Source organism: Syngnathoides biaculeatus, chromosome 8, assembly GCF_019802595.1.
Source record: "Syngnathoides biaculeatus isolate LvHL_M chromosome 8, ASM1980259v1, whole genome shotgun sequence".
Taxonomy (NCBI): Eukaryota; Metazoa; Chordata; class Actinopteri; order Syngnathiformes; family Syngnathidae; genus Syngnathoides; species Syngnathoides biaculeatus.
The window spans coordinates 4,666,783-4,687,204 of NC_084647.1; the positions used below are offsets into that span (position 1 = coordinate 4,666,783).

At 40.9% G+C, this 20,422-nt stretch overlaps 2 protein-coding genes across 2 annotated transcripts; one reads left to right on the top strand and one right to left on the bottom strand.

The window, feature by feature from the left end:
• Positions 1-202: 202 nt before the first annotated feature.
• sdhdb (succinate dehydrogenase complex, subunit D, integral membrane protein b) lies at positions 203-14,201 on the bottom strand. Its single transcript, XM_061827212.1, has 4 exons — positions 14,077-14,201; positions 11,227-11,337; positions 8,804-8,954; positions 203-970 (listed from the first exon to the last, which is right to left on the bottom strand). The coding sequence occupies exons 1-4, from the start codon at positions 14,123-14,125 to the stop codon at positions 805-807; spliced, it is 477 nt and encodes a 158-aa protein (XP_061683196.1). The 5' UTR covers positions 14,126-14,201; the 3' UTR covers positions 203-804.
• Positions 14,202-14,359: 158 nt separating this feature from the next.
• On the top strand, positions 14,360-18,695 carry timm8b (translocase of inner mitochondrial membrane 8 homolog B (yeast)). The gene is made up of 2 exons (XM_061827215.1): positions 14,360-14,643; positions 18,274-18,695. The coding sequence occupies exons 1-2, from the start codon at positions 14,542-14,544 to the stop codon at positions 18,439-18,441; spliced, it is 270 nt and encodes an 89-aa protein (XP_061683199.1). The 5' UTR covers positions 14,360-14,541; the 3' UTR covers positions 18,442-18,695.
• Positions 18,696-20,422: the final 1,727 nt, after the last annotated feature.

The window sequence follows — 20,422 nt, forward strand, 5'->3', positions numbered from 1 at the left end:
TTCCCACAGTTATACCTGTTTTGAGTCCAGATGATTAAATTGAAGATATGCCTTGACTTACTTGGTTAATGTATTTATATTACCAGATTGTGATGAACATCTCAGAAAATTGTACTGTATAAGCGATAATAAAAAGCTCAAGACACAGGTTGCACTGGATTCAATTGAAGCAGTTAAAACAAATGGTATTGCTTTCCAGGAGTGTAAAATAATTATATATTTTTGAAGCAGGCTTTACAATAAAAGCTGAGTGACTTACAGTAAAAGACATAAGTACAGGCCTTCATATTTTGTTGAAAGATGCCAATAAACCCCTGACCAATATGAAGTGTCTCAAAAGTAACATTAAAATACAATGTAGTACATCTTATTTCAGATGGGTTTAAGATCAATGGTATGTACACAGAATAAACAAATCATATTTGACAATCATCCAACAAATCGAATCCTGGTATTTGTATGTTTGTGGGGGGTCCCAAAAAAAGTACTGCATTGTGCTGTGTACAATGTGCCATATATGGAAGAATAAACTACAATGAAACAATACAATAACTAAGAAATGATATGACATGGAACAGACTACAAATTCATGACTGGACAAAGGAATTACAAGCTCCAGCACAGAGCATTAACAAGCTTATTCCCTCCATGCACGTAAGAGAATTGTCCAATAATTATTCCATTGACAAAACTGAAATTCAATGACACACATCACCGGAAATATCATTAAAGCTGTATATTTATAAGAATTTACATTAAATGTGTTCACGTGATTTTTCTGAGCTGGTAAGCCAATATTCATGTTCATTTGCTCCAAAGCAAAGCGATGGCTTTGCAGATGCCCACGTCGTTATAGTTGAAGTAGCAAAGCCCTGCGAATGTGACCGTGGACAGGAGGAATAGACCAGCATTGGCGATCTTGATCTTGGCGTCCCCGTGAACATAATCGGTCAACACCTGCCCTAAACCCCTAACACACAAAAAATATAAAAAGGGGAGTTTAGAACTCTACATGAAAAGTACTTCCATCTCATTTTCTTTTGACAGTTATTTTCGTTTGAGCCATTGTTCACATTGCGACATGCAACAGCATGTCCAAATTTACACTCAAAGGGCTCTTCATAGTGGTTCTTTGGTTGACTTGATACCAGCTCAGACTGCATACCTGAACAGGATGTGGATAAAGAAAATACAAATTAACATCTCTACTCACAACCGCAACTACACGCTTGTTCTACTTTCCTTTTCTATGAGAATGCATGAGGGGGGAAAAAAAAATACAAATAAAAAAAATTTAAAAAATCAGATGACGTCTTATCATCGAACCTCATATTCTAGATTTTTACAATTGGCCCCAAGATGGATTACTTTCTGGATTCCTTTTCGTGTTATGGTATATGTCACAATGTTCACCTGAGACAATGGAAAAAAAAAAACATGTAGTAGAGGCTAAATTCTCTTATTGTCAATCAGATGACACATCTCCAGTCTAAGTTGATGAGTTTCATTGGGTTCACTCAGTGCCAACATTCTTTGGAGCTTGGAGTTGTTTAATCCCATCAGGCACATAGTATATGCAAAAAACATTGTAGTGTTCATCTTATACCTCATTGCACCACTGCCGCCACCAAACAACATGACATTTGTCTCACTGATTTTCGTCAAAACTGACAAAATCTGACCTCCTAAAATGCCCACTTGGCCTGAAAGCCTTAGCTTTGGAGGATTTATCACCACTCATGACTGGGATTTGTGGCCTGCACCTGCCAGGTTGTCTAGTCTACAATGTAACTGATGGACCAGCACATATGCTCTGACACTAAGCTCAACCCACCTTTATGGGTCTGGAACCAGGCGGAACTAACTAAGACTTGATTGATTTCTGCTGACAACTGTGCGGGGACTGTCTGGGGTTTCCTTTTCTTTGTTTGCTTGTAGGAGCCTTGCTGACCAGAGCTGAGAAAGGTCCAAAGATCCATTCAATGTTCTCCATTTTGGAGTGCAGCAAGAAGCCAAATATAGGACAACTAAAATATGACCAATAAACACTATCAGGGTTCATTCGCTGTCTGACCCAAAAAATTTAAGGGCTTTTTAGGGGCATTCTTAGGGGCTGACACGGAAAAAATTTAGGACCGACACGAAAAATTAAGGGCCATCGTGGGAAATCAAGAGTAAGGAAAAAAAGATGGTGCCATCAACCGTTCTTGGTTCATCAAATGTTCCAGTATCTCAGTACCTGTGAAAGTGATCACCTGTCGCCCCTTGTGGTAGTTCTCATTGATATGACCATTGTCAACGTCTTCACATAACAGTATACAGAAAAACAGATTCTAACTACAATTGCAACTATATACACAAATGTCTTCTACTGATGTCTCTCTCAGCATCCTACTCTATCTCCTTGAGCCTACCCAGTGCCTCCTCTATTTGTTGCTGCAGAGGTGCCAAAGTGGCTCTTTTGTCCTTTGCTCTGCCTCTGAGTGCATTGGCCTCAGTGATAAACCTCAGATTCCTCTTTTCTTCTGCCTCCTCACACAGCCTGTCAGCCTTCTCAAAAAGCGTTGATATGTAAGTCTCTATTCTGGCTTTTTTGGCTCTGAGGCAGTAGAGATGAAAAGTGGGCAGCGATGCCAAATGTAGCCAGGTACGAAGTCTTCCTTTCCCCACAGTGGTAGTTTTTTAGCAATGTCACTGTCTGGGAACATGACTGCAAACACTTTCGAATTATTTTCACAAGATTTGTAACCGTAATGGCTGCAGATCACTTTTAAAGTCCACACGATCTCTGCCTTTAACGAGTCTGTCTTCGTGTATTGAACTACACTGACACGAAAAGCATGATTTTTAGTATGTTTTTAATTTAAAATGAAAAAGGCAGACGGAATGGACCCAACCGTTTTGAGAAGAAGCAGGAAGTGACATCAGCAGGAATGCACTCAGACGGCCTCATGTGTTTATACCAGTTTTACCTGCGGGAAGGTAAAACTGGTATAAAGGTGATCCTTCGTGTTAGCCAAAATGCTGGCTTGTTGTATTGCTGGATTTTGTTCGAACACTCGAAGATGGATTTACTCTTCATATGTTTCCAAAAGAGACAGTTCTTCATGAAAAATGGATTGCACAGGTGCAAATGATGACAGCTTTGCGGGTTCCAAATGAGAGGCAGGTGTGTATTGCGCTATAAAAAAAAAAAAAATAGTTAGCGGGGGTCAATGTAATCCTTCTTTCACCGAGCGACTGGTGGCCAGCCGTGAGCGAGCGACCGGCCGTGAGAGCTCCGAGATGAGGACCAAAAACAAATATAGTAATCCCTTGTTTTTCACAGTTAGTGAGGAGCAGAACCACCCACGAAATGTGAAAAACTGCGAAGTAGGTTGTTGTTCATCTAGCCATGCCAGTGACATGAAGAGACAGGCAGAACATTTAAAGTTCTAATATATAACTTCTGTCATCTGCTCAGCTGGAATTCAGTACTATACAAACAGAAATTGTAACTCTCCTTGCAGAACACACTCTGGTCAAATATTATTGGCTCCAGGCACGATGATTGGGTTTCTGTATAACAGTAGAACATGGCCTACTGCTTTCATACTGCATAGCGCTGGCATTATTATTATAATCCCACTAGCTCCCCTTAACCCATCCTAAAACTTTGTTACATCACACGTCGCTCCAAGAGATGGTAAGAAGGTACAATAAAACTATCAATCTGTTGAAATTAAAAGGCCCAAATTTCACAATGAGCACGACAATTTACAAGGTGGGACAAGAGAAAGATTATTTCAGGATTTTTGTGACATTTTTGTTTAGTGTGGTGTGCTGTGAGATTATTCAAATGTAAAATGGATGCCTTGCCTTGAGGAAAAGGTTGGGAAGTTCCCGGAACCACTGTACGAGTGCATGAGAGAAAATTAAACTGGCTATGTGGGGAAAAATTCAAATTTGGTCTCAGAGCTCAGATGCTTCTCTGCATAGATTTTCACTACATTTCCTCTGGTAAGGTTCTTGGTACATTTGTGGTGGCTCATTCCAGGTGACAGGAAGTAGAAGTGTGTTACGTTCAATCTGAGTTTGAAATGTAGCGCACATCAAACCGCAAGGTATTCAGTACTTCATGAAGTACAGTGTGTGTGTAAAGTTAGAGCATTTTGGAGGGCATCAATACTCGTGGTGGGACAACATAGCCGCTATGTGACAGTGTAAGTGTGAGTGTGAACAACTGTTAGTCTGTATGTGCCATGCAACCGACACGGATAGGCTCCAGCTACTCCCTGACCTTGAACAGGATAAGCACTCTTGAACAGTGATTCACAACCTTTATTGAGTTTAAGGACATCCATATCTTACATTGAAAAAAATCTCACAATTCACCAACAGACAAAAATGTCACAAGCAGATACATGAGTTAATTATACACTGTCATCTAATAGAAAAGCATTTATTCATTCTCTGTATATACAGTGCCTTGTGAAAGTATTTGCCCCCTTTGAACTTTTCAACCTTTCACCACATTTCAAGCTTCAAACATAAAGACATAAAATTTTCATTTTTTGTCAAGAATCAACAACAAATGGGACACAATCGTGAAGTGGAATGAAATTTATTGGATATCTTATAATATTTTAACAAATAAAAAACTGAAAAGTGGATACAAAAAGATTTCCCAGGCTTTAAACATCTCAAGGAGCACTGTGCAAGCAATCATATTGAAATGGAAGGAGTATCAGACCATTGCAAATCTACCTAGACCCGGCGGTCCCTCTAAACTTTCACCTCAAACAAGGAGAAGACCGATCAGAGATGCAGCCAAGAGGCCCATGATCACTTTGGATGAACTGCAGACATCTACAGCTGAGGTGGGAGAGTCTGTCCGTAGAACAACTATCAGTCGGACACTGCACAAATCTGGCCTTTATGGAAGAGTGGCAAGAAGAAAGCCATTTTTTTAAAGATATCCATAAAAAGTCTTGTTTAAAGTTTGCCACAAGCCACCTGGGAGACACACCAAACATGTGGAAGAAGGTGCTCTGGTCAGATGAAACCAAAATCAAACTTTTTGGCCACAATGCAAAACGATATGCGATGGCGTAAAAGCAACAGCTCATCACTCTGAACACACCATCCCCACTGTCAAACATGGAGGTGGCAGCCTCAGCCTCATGGGTTGGGCCTTCTTTTCTCCAGCAGGGACAGGGAAGATGGTTAAAATTGATGGGAAGATGTATGGAGCCAAATACAAGACCATTCTGGAAGAAAACCTATTGGAGTCTGCAAAAGACCTGAGACTGTCACGGAGATTTATCTTCCAATAGGACAATGATCCAAAACATAAAGCCAAATCTAAAATGGAATGGTTCACAAATAAGAGTATCCAGGTTTAGAATGACCTGAGTCCAATCAAGAATCTGTGGGCAGAGCTGAAGACTGCTGTTCACAAATGCTCTCCATCTAACCTCGCTGAGCTCAAGCTGTTTTGCAAGGAAGAATGGGCAAGAATTTCAGTGTCTTGATGTGTAAAACTGATAGAGACGTACCCCAAGCGACTTGCAGCTATAATTGCAGCAAAAGGTGGCGTAAACCAGTTCAGGGTGTACCCTGCCTCCTGCTCTTTGACAGCTGGTATAGGTTCCAGCACTCCCCTCGACCCTTGTGAGGATAATTGGCGAAGAAAATGGATGGATCTATGTTTGAAGCCTGGTATGTGGTGAAAGGGTCAAAAGTTCAAGGGGCTGAATACTTTCACAAGGCACTGTACTGTATTTTTTGTTGTAAATGAATGTTTAGGCCAATTAAGGGAATTTTGATCATTTCCAGAGGCACACAGGTTGGGAAACTCTGATCTACACTATGAATTGATAAAGTCTGCAAGAAAGAGTTGGAAGATGGACTTTGCCATCCACATCAGATGTTGCATCATGTGTTGACCCTGGAGCTGTCTCAGTTTTTCAGTTTTGCTGCTGCCGTGACAGCCGTAAAAAAGGCAAGAGACAGACTGTAAATAAGGAGGCCATCTTGCTAGAAGGCGCCTTTATATGCACATGCGCAGCGACACGTCAGAAGCTTGGATTGGTGAAGCTGACTGTCGGTCAATCGAAACGTGATGGACGTATTGGCCAAACCTGGATCAAGCTGCGAGGTGAGTGATAGGCTGACGCCTTTTTTTTTGGGGCATGAGGTCACGCAATTGACCAAAACTGCCTCGGCAATCAACGCATTGGACACACCTTATGTAGTGTTTCACTCACCTGACTTGACTAAAATTCTACGTGGTGTAGGCTGCAGCTCGGAGTGGGAGGAAATGCATCAGATTTCTACACAAAGTGGAAAAACTTCTTTGCACAATATAATCTTAATCCAAGCGTTGCACTGAGGTGACTGATCATTTACTTGAACATAAAACTTGTTTGTTGCTGCTGTTGGGCACAGGCAAGTTTCTGTGCACATTCTTCTCATTTTCACCACTTTCTTTTTCTGTTGGCATTGAAACTGGAAACCGAATTTTTTTTTCATATGAACGATCCTGGGAGCACCGGAATATTAATCCTGGTTCCAATTGGTTTGTGATGTCCAACCCCATTTTCACTGCTCACTCGATTCATGGTTGATGAACACCAGGCTTTTCAAGTTTGTTGTTTGCTTTGTTTATTTTTTTTGTTTTTTGCCCCACGCTGATGTTGCTGATGCTGCTTGAACCTGCTTCTCTGGGTGTGGTGAAGCTATATCAGTTTACTGCTCAAGCATTGCCTTCCATTCTTCTTTGATGACAAAGAGATGTTAAATCTTGTGTCCAGGAAAGTTGCATTGTTCAAGACTATCCAACATTGTGGCATGGCTGCACTTTAAGCACAGGTGCTTTTAAAAACATGGTATTTCATTTTTACAAAAAGTTATTGATATACTTTTCCAGTACTGTTTAACCATGCAACATTATAGTGAACTCCTGAAATGTGGTCAAATGCCCATCACCAGGCAGCATTATGCTAATCATTAAATTGTGTTTGCATGAGCGTTGGTATAGCCACGATACTTTAGTATTTGGGTAAAAAAAAAGAAAAAGATTCAGCCATCAATTGTGCTGGTCCTCCCACTTAAAATGATAGAGGCCTGTTAATTGTCAGCATGGGTATAATTCAACTATGAAAGAAAAAATTAAAAATCCAGAAAAATCACATCTGATGTTTAAAGAATTTCAAATTATGGTGGAAAACGAGGAGAGACAGTGGAGCAGCTGTAATGCGCTGGCCTCACAGTTGTGAGGAGTGGGATTCAAATCCCGGCCTTGGAGTTTGCATGTTCTCCAGTTTCCTCCCACATCCCAAAAACATGCAACATTAATTGGACACTTTGAATTACCCCTAGGTGTGATTGTGAGAGACTGTCTCTGTGCCCTACCATTGGCTGGCAACCAGTTACGGGTGTACCCTGCCTCCTGCCCAGCTGGGATAGACTCCAGCACTCCCGCGACCCTTGTGAGGATAAGAGACTAATAAAATGGATGTGTATATAGTGGAAAACACGTATTTGGTCATCTACAAACAAGAAATATTTCTGGCTCTTACAGACCAGCAACTACTTCTTTAAGAGGCAACACTGTCCTTCATCTGTTATGTGTATTAATGGACATATGTCACAACCTGAAACACTCTCACACTAAACTCCATTATGGCCATTTAGACCAAAGAGCTGTCAAAGGACACGTGAAACAAAATTGGAGACCTGCATCAAGCTAGACTGAATCTGCAATAGGTAAGCAGCTTGGTGTGAAGAAATGAACTGTGGGAGCAGTTATTCGAAAATGGAAAATTTTACAAAACCACTAATAATCTCCCTCAATCTGGAGCTCCACGAAAGATCTCACCCTCTGGGGTCAAAATGACCAATGAAGAAATCCCAGAAACATATGGAGGGACCTTGTGAATGAACTTCAGATAGCTGGGATCAAAGCAACACACTACACCGCCGAAGACTAAAATCTTGCAGTGCAAGACCCGTCTGAAGTTTGTTAGAGAATTTGGATGATCCAGAAGAGGATTTAGAGACTGTCATATGGTCGGATGAAGCCAAAATAAAACTTTGACATGAAAATTCAACTTGTGTTTGGATGAGAAAGAAAGCTCAGTTGCATTCAAAGACAACCATAAACATGGGGGTGAAAACATCACACTTTAGAGCGTTTTTTCTGCAAAAGGACCAGGATGACAGATCTGTCTAAAGGAAAAAAATGCATGGGGCAATGTACCACACGTTTTTGAGTGAAAACCTTCCACCAGATAGAGGATTGAAGATGGAACATGGCTAAGTCTTTCAGCATGACAAACAAACTGCCCGGGCAAAAAAGGGGTAGCTTTGTAAAAAGCATTTCAAGGTCCTCTAGCCAGTCTCTAGATCTCAACACTATTGAAAATCGTTGAGGGAAGTTATGGTCTGTGTTGCCCCAAAACATCACTGCTCTAGAGAAGATATGCGTAGAGGAATGGGCTACAACAACAGCAACAGTAAGTAAAAAAACGAGCAAATACTAGCAGAAAACATTTGACCTCTGTCATTATCAATAAAGGGTAAAAAAAAAGAAAAAGTATTGAGGTGAACTTTTGCAATTGACCAAATACTTAATTTTTGCCGTAGTTTTTTTATAAATTATTGAAAAATCAAGTGTGATTGTCTGGATTTTTGGAGTTGATGAAAATTACAGGCATTGCTCATCTTTTTAAGTGGGAAAAACTTGTACAATTGATGGTAGACGAAATACTTTTTTGCTCCACTGTATCAACTTTTGATTTCGAAGCACATTGCAACTTACCAGTGTCCATGTAGGGTAAGTGCAGCAGCCAGAGAGTAATCTATAGCAGAACCGGGGTGAAAATAAGCAGCAGGCCCCATAGCCAGCAGTAGGATGCTCAAAACTCGCTCAGCTGTCCAGTGCAGAGAGGCAGCTTTGGAGCCAGAGCTCGCTTCAAAATAGAAGAAACACGCATTGTATTTAATTGCACTAAATTTAAATAAAACAACACAGATGACTGATACAGCCACATAGATGCACAGGGATTGCAACTAGGCAAAATATATTCCAAACAAATGTGGAAAATGTTATATTGGGGTACTCAGTTTACAAGCGTCCTTACATTTTAAAGTTACAAACTACGTGTAGCACATGAACACGGTTCACCAAGTTACGGCCATACTTGCTATTTTACAGTTGATACATATTAATGGCCCAGATTTGTGTATTTATATACTGTATTTTAAGTGTATATGGAAAATATTTACACCATTTTCAAGCGGCATAATTCAAGACTTAAAAAAATGAAACCAAAGAATAATGCATCCAAATTAATCGGGATAAGCTTCATCATTCGAAAAGACAATGACCTAAAACACACTGCCAACACAGCAAAGGATTTTATCAGGGGGGGAAAAGTGGAAGGTCTTTGACTTGTCAAGTCAATCACTGGACCTTAACCCAATAGAGCATGCATTTTACCTTCAGAAAAGGAGATTGAAGGAGAAACCCCAAGAAACAAGAACTGAAAGAGGCTGCAATAAAAGCCTGAAAAAGCATTTCAAATTAAGAATGCCAAAGTCTGGTGAAATAAATAGAATGCAGACTTGATATTATTGCAAGTAATTATGGGTTACCCCACCAAATATTTACTTTTAAAATTGTAAGATTGAATGTTTGTTCCAATACTTTGGATTAGCTGAAAAGTGAGATGTTTTAAACAGGAGGTTCTATGTCCCGACTGAACTTTGGCCTCATATTGATTTTCTGATCTGAAACCCACATCTTCATTTTGAGACAAAAACAGGAATGGACTTTGCTGTTCTGATACTTTTGGAGGGGATTGTATGAAACTGCATTACACACACACGTATTATGTAGGACTAGATATATCCCTTTATTCGTGCATACTTTAGGCTCCGATAAGGCTCTGTGGGATGTTCAGTTAAGTGATGGCACTGAACAGTTTATTAACTGGACTTCCTTCTGTCATAAAGTGTTTCGGTGATAGGCCCACGACACTCTCAAGAAAGGTCACAGCAGCGAATCCCAATGTCCCAGGTTCCCCCCTCTAGGTGGCACCAATTCTTTTGAAGGCCCAGGTGGGGTCTTTCCTCTTTATTCCCAACCACTGGCTGGCCTTTTCCGCCGCCTTGGAGAGATCTCTGACTGCCTGTTGGTGGGCCTTCCCTTGGACTCCTATCTCTCAGAGTAGCCTGGATGTTGAGAAGGCTATAAACCCTCTGCAGCCCACTTCCGCTGCGGGTACCTCTTCTCTCCAGCCTTTCTGTTGGCACTTACGCCGCAAGTTCTGCAGACCTCAACCTCTTCCGCTCGTACGCCTCGACTGGGCACTATGAGCTCAATGATGTGGACGAGCTTGAGCAAGGCAGACCAAAGAACAAGATCTGGTCGTATGGTGGTAGCTGCAAACTCAGCTGGAAAGCAGAGCTTCTTGTCCAGGTCTGCAAGTAGCTTACAGTCTTGTGCGCAGTGCACAAGACTGTCCCGTCTGGTGCCTTGTTGGTGTGGCTGGCTGGTGTGACTCTCCTCCTCCCGAACAAATCGCCTTTGTTGCTAGTAGGCTGACAAGGGTGGAAGGGCATTCACCCTCATCTGCTACTTCTCCAGAACACCAGTGAAACACTTCAGCACTTGGTTATGCCGACAGGTGTAACGGTCTTGAGTAAGGCTGGTCTTGCATCCAACCAGGATGTGCTTCAGTTGTGCAGGACTTGACATGTGAGAATACCATTGGTTTAGGTTTGTGCCAGAAGGCAAGACATATAGGGCTCTGATGGTAAAGCTTTCCCTAAAAGCCTCCATCTCATTTTGTATCACACTCTCAAAAAGATTTTTCCTACACCATTGAGTTATGCAGCTTATCGGTCCCATTACTGATAGACAAAGATTTGATTTATCTTGGTCTAATGTATTATATCATAAACACCTGACATTTGAACAGGGAAGTGTAGATGCTTTAGATCCATTGTACATGCTATGAAAAACAAGGAAGCACTTTGTGTATGCTAGTGTTCAATGACTACGGTTGTCTGATAATGTGATGGGTAGAAAATAAAACTAAAAGCAAATAACTAAAAGCAGTAAATATCAGACCAGCTACCACTCAGCACATTAGTAGTAGTTATTTTCTGCTCATTTATGCCGACTCTTGGACCTAATATAACGGTCCACCCCTAAACCGACTGCACTTGTACACTAACCATTTAGATGCTGGGATGCATGAATCCTTGCAGTGAACAAGTATGTTTGCTCATGGTGTTTGTTTGGTGCAACGAATGGCCTCGCCAGGAAGGTGCTTTGATAGAACAGAGCTGGGGGAAAACAAACAAATAGATCATCTTTAATAATATTAAAACAGGACAGTTTAAACACAAATTGGTACATATTTCTAGATTTTAGTTTCTAGAGCAAAGCAATAACATAAAATGGGAATATCACACTAAAACATACATGTACTACAAAATAATCAGTTATTGTTCTAATAATAGAATTAGAATCAGCATTATTGGCCAAGTATGTAACAACACGCAAGGAATTTGTCTCTGGTAGTTGGTGCTGCCAGAGTACGACATACATGTTGAATACGAAGAATAATAGACAGTCAACGGTCATTGACAGAACTCCCCCCCCCCCCCCTCATAAAAACTCACTCACTAAATTTTGCAAGGATGCAGAGTCTTCTAGCATTTAGGGCGGTTAGGGTGCCCCATTAGAGCGATAGTCCAGCACAATTTTGGAAGAGACTGTATGTACGAGCATCATTCAATAAATATGGGGAAGTTTTCATTATAAGGACTTTTAATACAGATAGAAGCTTACATGTTATTAGTAGATTTCTGTTTGACTTCTTTTTCACATGGATTTAATTTCTTTATCAGATTAAAAATGTTGGCCAACCAAGAAGCATGCACCTGAATTGACCGGCGGTCAGTTATCACATTTTTGGTTGCTGAAGGGTGCCAACCAGTTCAAATTAATGTTAGAATGTGAACTGTGTATGATGTCACATGTTTAAGCTGAAAAAAAACCTACAAGTGGGCTAAATTGTTTAAAGAATGACAGAGCAGTGTTAAAGATGAAGAGGTGCCTGGGAGGCTGACAGAAGTGAGGTCTCCTGAGGTGATCGAATCAGTCAGTGACCCAATTCAGTCTCACAGAAGGGTGACATTGGATGACATTGTAAGGACTTTGATCTTATCTGTTTGGACAGCAAACAAAATTGTCCATGAAGACCTTGGCTACTTGAAGGTCAGCTGCCGATGGGTGCCAAAGATGCTTACTGCAGAGCACAAACACCGGATGTTCGAGTTGTCCCAGCAGTGTCTCTCCCGATATGAGAAAGATGGTGATGAGTCTCTGAAGAAGGTGGTCACATGTGACGAAACATGGGTTTGGCACAATGAACCTGAGTCCAAATGGCAATTCATTACGTGATAACATGCAGGCTCTCCGATGAAGAAGAAGTTCAAGTCCCAGCAGTCCACGAGGAAGGTGATACTCACCATTTTTTTGGGATATGCAAGGCCACTCAAAATCATGGGTCACTGATCGTGTAGTAGTACACACGCCTGCTTTGGTGCAGGCAGCGTGGGATCGATTCCCGCTCAGTGATGGTGTCGATATCTGCCCTGCAACTGGCTTGCGATCAGTTCAAGGTGTAGTCTCCCTTCACCCAAAGTTAGCTGGGAGAGTCTCCAGCTCTCTCCCCGGATAAATGCAGAGGGGTAAAAACTGTGCCAAACAAAAATGAGCGTTTATCTGAGATGACACTATGTGGCGACCCGTAACGGGACAAGCCGAAAGGAATACATAGATACATACAGTACATACAAAGCCCAATCACCATTTCATTCCTTGAGAAAGGAAGCACTGTGAACAGTGCCAAATGCTGTGAATTGTTGAGGCAGGTCAAGAAAGACAAACAACAAACGCAGGGGTCATCAGTCAGGAGTCATCCCACTTCATCACAATGCAAGGCCTCACACAGCAGCCCAAACGGTGCAGACCATCAACGAGTTGTGCTGGGAACTGCTCCCTCATCCCCTTTACAACCCAGACATTGCCCCTTCAGACTTTCTCCTGTTTGGTCCCTTGAAAGCATTAACTAGAAGCACGAAGTTTGAAAGTGATGATGAAGTCAAAGTTTTGTGAGCGACCGGCTGAGACATCAGTCCAAAGATTTTCATGCTGAGGGAATGTGGAAGCTTGTGCACAGATGAGAAATGTGTGTGACTCTGCTGGAAAATTACATTGGGGAAGGAAACAAAAAAAAAAAAAAACCAAGTAAGCTTCTACCTGTACCGGAAGTTCTTGTACCGGAAAATTCACCTTATTGATTGAATGACCCTCTTATGTAAGGATGTGCATATCCGCCGGTCAACGGCTGTCAAACGTGATCACCCAACCAGATACACTTTAGTGCATTTTGAATGGTAAAGATTGTTTTTAAAGTTTGAAACTATTGATTTAAAAATTCTAAAATCTCGACCTCTAAAGACTTTGGATTAAATGGTTGACCATAAATGTATGTATTTTCACCGGTTTTATTCATATCTCCTGTAAATCATTTCCTTCTATATACTGCACAGGACTACTGCTGATTGTTTGGGCCCTTAAAATTAAACACTTTATTCGAACGTTTATTAGGAGCAGAATCAACCGGATTAAGAACTTGACGGACGAAGAACGGAGTTTAGGATAATTTATTTGTGCAAACCTGACAATTGTGTTGGAAAATGACTGTCACCTTTACTGGGGAGTCGCCAACGTATATGTTATGTTCCTCTAGAAATAGACTACTTATAATCGTTGATCACATTTATTCGCTATACAGGGAAAAGAACTATTTTGTATTGATTCAAATACCGTAAAAATAAGCTTGCTTTAAATTATGAACTTCAGAACAGCGCCACTGTTTTATCCACAGCATGTCATACACCACAGAGACAGTAAAACGACATTCGACCTGCCAAGCGTCAAACGGCATGGCTCCCATAAAGTGTGCCTCAATCCATTACAGACAAAATCGTTGCGAAAAAAAGGATTCTTACGCTGAAATCCCCTGCGACAAACAGAACTCAACCGAACGATAGCCGCCATGATGATCAACCGACCAAGGTCACCACGTCTTACCCGGAAGTTGTTGTTGAAGCTTCGGGATACAAATATATTGTACGTAAAATGAGAGAAAACCGTCACGTTAACTAACGCTTTTCTACCGCATATTTTGAAAGCCAGTATAGTTATTATTGATAACAAACACATGTAAATTAATTAAAAAACTTTTATTTTTTTTACTATTCTTCTGAAAACACCCCCCCCCAAAATGAGACGTTGCTTTCAGCATATTTCCTCCTGTATACCTTCTACGCGTTTTGATGACGTCACCTATATCTTACAACTGCGGTTGTCGACCTGAACTGTCGCACGCGTTCGCTGCCAGAAGGTCACGTTGCCTAGGTTGCTCGTAACAGTTTATCCAAGCAGTACTGTATTTTCTCCTTTTAATAAGCGTAATGGACGATATGGACCATCTCAGTTTGTCGGAGAAAGCAGAAGCGACTGAGCTCCAGCGACTGATCGCCATAGAGCAGCAGAAGGCGCAGTTCCAGGCCCAGGTTTGTACTCCAACTTTATTGGAGCCTTCTTCTGTGAATGATACTGAGTAGTACTAGTGGCTGGCAATTAAAACACGAAACAAATGACAGTTCTTGTTTTTCCTGTCCCACTGACATAGCTGATGTCAACTTTAAACAGACATTGTCTACTGTTTATTTTAGGAAGGTCATTACTATATAGAGTCGTGTGGATGCCTTAACAGTAATAATCAACCTCTTGTCGTTTATTGTTTAAAAGAACTGGATAAGCGGCTAAGAAAATTGATGGATTTTTTTTAAAATCCCCACGATATAAGAAATACCGGAACAATGCTGGGAAAATCAATTTATGACATGAACAAATTCAGTGTGTTGTCCCAAAAATTAATTTCTTCTGTTCATCATATTTCAAAATCCATTGGTGCCAAAATAAATGAGCTTCTTCTTTTACGCATTTATGTATATGTGTGTTGCTAATGGGCCGGTACCTTCAGAATACTGACATTTCACTTCCCCATGGTTACCACCCAGTCACTCACATTTGACTAGCACGACCGCGCTCGTGCACCTTTGTGTTCACAAATCTGCACAGTCGATCACAAAAAATCACGCGCGTAAAAGTTGTTATGAGTAGAACAAAATAGATATTGAAAGACGTCGCTTATTTTGTGTAGTTTTGACATTAATTTACATGTTTTGTTTGTAAGCATTCTTAACTTATCAAGCATGCCCCTAATCAGTATTCACTCGGTAACAGAAAATGCAAGTTAACCGTACGAAGCATGTTAGGAAGTTACAAGGCCATATGCGAACACATACTGAGTCTGGCGAGTAAAGTTTTAAAATGTCGAAAAAAATTGGCTGTTTATCCTGGAATACAATTCTGTACTGTTATAGACTTTGATGTATATTACAAGAATTCGTATTCGATTCCTGGCTTTAGCGTAACCAAGGTTTCGTCGGAAGCTCATCCCGGAAGTTGAGCGAATAATTGTTTACATTGGAGACAACTGCATCTGGGTTCCGCGTCAAACCCACGCTTTCTCACCATTGGTTCATGCTACCTGTGGATGCTACGGAAAATTTATAAATCTTTAGGATTATCTTCCAAAAACAAAGGTTGGCAATAGTATAAGTGCAGCTTGTCAGCTGCCAACTTTGACGGATACCCATTACGCGGGAAAGACGCCCAACACAACTTTGTCTTCTATCGGAAAATCTACTTCCCATGCAGGGCTGTGGCAAAACATTCGCCAGGAATAGTTTTCTAAATTCAAGTGTCTCAAATTGAGGGACTCAAATTTTTTCTGCCAATGGTGTATTGACAGTGGAAGAAAAAATCTTCTGAGACGCTGAAAATCATCGGTGGTGCCGAAGTTGGATGACTTCGTGAAGCATCAGCAGACAGCTGATCACAAGTTTGGTGCAACTGCAAAGAAGTAGTTGATGTAGAACATGGCTTCAGCAGGCATAACATTGTAAAGATGTCCTTAAGGAACTGTCTCAAAACAGAAAGTTTAAATGAACTGTTAATCGTTAAAATTGAAGGCCCTGAAGAATAATTGTTTGATTTTGATATAAGTTTCTTTCACCCTTTTTGGCAGGAGTCATGCAAAAACTTAGTGTTGAACAGTGATTATTTTCTACAGTCAGGAGTACAGAAGAGGTTTGAGAAACTTTTTTTGTTTTTATGACACATCTCTGTCATTCTTATGTTAATTAGATTGTTACCAATAAAAAATATAATTCCTTGTATCACATTTACATCTGAAAGTTATTTGTATGCATGTAACCTGAAGAACAAGAGCGAGCATTAGTCATGTTAGTATACCGCAGTTTGACTGGCATGTGATTGGCTATTTTTTGGCTATGATTATAGAAAAAGCGGCAGGTGAAAATTGATTTTGGCAAAAAAAAAAAAAATGGCTAATGGTGAAAAAAGGCTAGCCAGGGCCCTGAGTTATGCCAAAAGCGCATGTTCAGAGCTTCTTCACGTACAACGAGCGCATTTACGTTGAAAGTCATCAACATCATGAGCCATGTCAAAGGAAATTCCGTTACACGGAAAACATTTCTTGGATATAACATGAGTAATGTTTCAGTATCTAACTATCATAAGTATTAAATTTACTTTGACTTGATCTAAGTTCTAACATTAGACTAGTCTGTCGGTCATTTTCCCCGTGGTATGCGGTATCTTGAAGTTGAAAACTTTTCCCCTCTACATGCTTTAGGAAGACATAGATCATCATCTGATAGCTTTCATCAATGGATTGACAATAGATACCGCCGTAATTTATAACAATACATCACGATTGCCAACAGGAATGTTTGTTACAATGTATCGCTAGCTCGTTGCCACTAACGCCGATTATGTTAAACTAAACTTTCAGCATTCTCAAAACATTGCGGGTATAGACCGTTTGTGTTTATTGGCAGGCCAGTGCATTTACGTTTTCTACAGATAAAGTTTGTCTGATCAAGAATTTTTATTGATGAAAAATTTTTAAATACCGTTTTATATGATGTTCTACTAATCTCAGTTGAAATTGGAAATTCAGATTTCTGAGTTTGAAATTTGTGTTTCCTATTTTAGTTATGTATTTGTTTAATTTACAGTTGTGTTATATTAATCCTGTAAGTTATTTTAAGGTCTTGAGATTCCATCCCTCATCACACCTGCAACTATCTGTGGGCATGACTGGTGGACCACAGCCATAACTATCTGCGAGCATGACTGACCACACCTGTACATTTTTCAAATATGAGTGACTGGTTACCACCCATTCATTCCACACTAGTAGCCAGCTGCAACTTTGACCCTAAAATCTAAAAAACATGAGGAAAAACATGTTACTCGAATGGTATTTGGTTTTTCTTTATTTTATTTTTTCATGAGGAATTCAGACAAAAATGGGACTTTTGTCCTTATTGTGCAAACAAAAACATGCAACACAGGAGCAACAGTGAAAGGACACTTGCAACTTGCCTGCCTTGTTTCATTATGAAGCGTGAGATGGGAAATGGAGCAGGTGTACATTTTTTTGGGTGTAAAGATGCACTAAACGCATCCAAAAAAATGACATGTATATTCAACATCACAAAGAAGAGTTAACAAACCTACCAAATTTGAATTAAAAAAAAAAAAGTATTCTCAGTCAGGCTTCAAAACTCCAATAGAAGCCATAACTCACAACTGAGCAGGACAGCCAAATGAAATTTTGTCACTTTGTACCCATATAGTGGGGGAGGGAACTGACGCTAGTCCTTATACACGCTAGTCCTTAGATGTCATGGGGCTGTGTTTTAGTCCCGCCCACAAAATGAGAAAAATTCAAAAGGTGAGAAAGATGCTTAAGCTACATCTCAACAGTCGAGCACTATATTGTTATAAGACTTTGGATATGTCTTCAGCTCTTCATACATGAATTTATTTTTCAAGAAAACATGAATATCTGCTTAGTCTCTATAATCTTTTGCGCATGTCCAAATAGGTCCCTCTGCTGGCCACTTTTAGTATTACAGTTAATTTACTCTACATTACAGCACAACACCACATCCGATGTGATTATTGCGCACACGTACATCACAATGCGGATACTGGAGAAAAAAAAATGTCCTAATCGATGCCCATCATCCAACTTATTTCAGGTGCACAACTTCACAGATGTTTGCTGGGACAAGTGTGTGGACAGTCCAGGGACGAAACTAGACTACCGGACAGAGACTTGCCTTGTGAGCTGTGTGGAGCGGTTCATCGACACCACCTTAGCCATCACCAACCGCTTCACTCAAATGGTGCAGAAAGGCACCCATTGACAGATGGACTTGATATAGCCCTTTAATATATTCATTTAGCATATGAATATAATGTTTTTAGTACTAACATGTTCATCGTTGGGCATTTGAGGAAAGTATTGCTTCGAATTCTGTCACTCTTGTTTCTTGCAAATGTTAGTAATGGGCATTTTATGTTTGAATGCAGTGGTCCTTGAATTTGGACAAATGTAAATCGTCTATTATTGAAAGTGGCTACCTCTTGTCCGGATTCATTAAAGACACTTTTTCATGAATGTGCTTGTGGAATGCATTTCACTCTACAATTCAAATACAGTTTTGGTACGTAATCACTCAAATAAAGTACCAGAGCTGTATTCAAAAGTCTGCATTTACAGGACATTTAACAAGGCGGCGTAGAACTACATTGCATCATCACAGTTATGAACGTATGTGATGAACATCAAACTGCAATAAGGTATCTATAGTACTGTTAGTAGTTCAAGTATTGAAAACATTTCAAGTGATTCTGTCAGCTGTTGTACAAGTGAAAACTACAGCTAGTGCAATTGTATCTGAAAAATACTACCCAGCATGACTCAGAATTTATCATTGTATGTATAAATGCAATATTTTTGATAGAGCTTAACAAATGGATGTTTTTAAAATGCAAATATACAAACATAATTCCAATTAAGTTGGGACGTTAAATAAAAACAAAATACAATGATTTGAAAATCACATTGAATCTATATTTAATTGAATTGATTACAAAGACAAGATATTTAACATTAAAATGGATAAACTTTGTTTTAAGCTAATAATCATTGACTTGGAATTTTATGGCTGCAACATGTTCACAAAAAGCTGGGACAGGTGGCAAAAAAGACTGAGAAAGTTGAGGAAAGCTCATCAAACATGTTTGGAACATCCTAAAGGTAGCTGGGTTAATTGGGAACTGGTACCTGCCATGATTGGGTGTCAAAGGAGCTTCTCTGGATTGCTCAGTCATTCACAAACAAAGACGGGGTGACATTCATCTCTTTGTGAACGAGTATGAGAAAATAATCGAAAGTTTAAGGAAAATGTTTTAGAGTGGTTTAGAGAATCTGGAGAAAATTCTTTGTCACGACCAGAACTCACGGTTGGACCCAAATGCATGACTCAGGAGACGTAGAGGCAGTTCGGGAAACATTTATTCAGTCCAGTGTCGGGGATCAGGCAGGCAGTCAGCGGGAGCAGCACTTCCAAGGACGTCAGGTGGAGGAGGCAGGTCAGTGGGCAGGGTTGGTACTCGGGAGATCAGGAACGGAATCACAAGAGTGTGGGAACGAGGCATGAGGCAACAATCTGGCATAGGCCAGACCGTACGGGGAGTCCTATTTGTATCTGTCCTAATTACGGGGAACGAGGCGCAGGTGTGCGCCTCACTGATTGTTGCAGCTGTGTCACGGACCGGCACAGCCAGGACAGGGACCAGCAGGAACATGACAGTAAACGGCCAGCCCCAGATGGCCCAGGTGCCTAAGGGTGAGAGGCATCAAAGTCCCTGATGAGGTTGGGATTGACCACAAACCGGGATGGGATCCATGAACGTTCTTACGGTCCACCAGATACTGGATACTCCTCCTCCGGCGGTGGGACAACAGGAGCTGGCGCACCGAGTAAACTAGGCCTCAATCAACCATGGGGATTGGCGGAGGGGGATCGGCCGGGGATCGGCCGGGGGAACCAACTGGGATGACCGAGCCAGCTTGAGCAGGCTCACATGGAACGTCGGGTGGACACGCATTGTTCTGGGGAGCTTCGGAGAAACTGCAACCGGGTTAATCACCTTTGGTGATGGGGAACGGACCAACGGACCTGAGAGCCAGTTTGCGGGACTCCATAATGGAGTGGGAGGCCTTTCATTGACAACCAGATGCTCTGGCCTACTTTATCCTCTTGCGGTCCGCCGCGGTCTTATAGGTCCATCCCTTCCACAGTAGCATCCTCCTGGCCAGCTCCCAGGTCCGCTTGCAAT

What these genes read in the sequence shown, in the direction of transcription:
- sdhdb (XM_061827212.1), bottom strand. Translation starts at nt 14,125, where the DNA reads ATGGCGGCTATCGTTCGGTTGAGTTCTGTTTGTCGCAGGGGATTTCAG. An exon ending in TTGTCGCAGGGGATTTCAGC is followed by an intron (nt 11,338 to 14,076) that starts GTAAGAATCCTT and finishes GTTTTCCCCCAG; the next exon opens with CTCTGTTCTATCAAAGCACC. An exon ending in CTTACCCTACATGGACACTG is followed by an intron (nt 971 to 8,803) that starts GTAAGTTGCAAT and finishes TTTGTGTGTTAG; the next exon opens with GGGTTTAGGGCAGGTGTTGA.
- timm8b (XM_061827215.1), top strand. Translation starts at nt 14,542, where the DNA reads ATGGACGATATGGACCATCTCAGTTTGTCGGAGAAAGCAGAAGCGACT. An exon ending in AGGCGCAGTTCCAGGCCCAG is followed by an intron (nt 14,644 to 18,273) that starts GTTTGTACTCCA and finishes AACTTATTTCAG; the next exon opens with GTGCACAACTTCACAGATGT.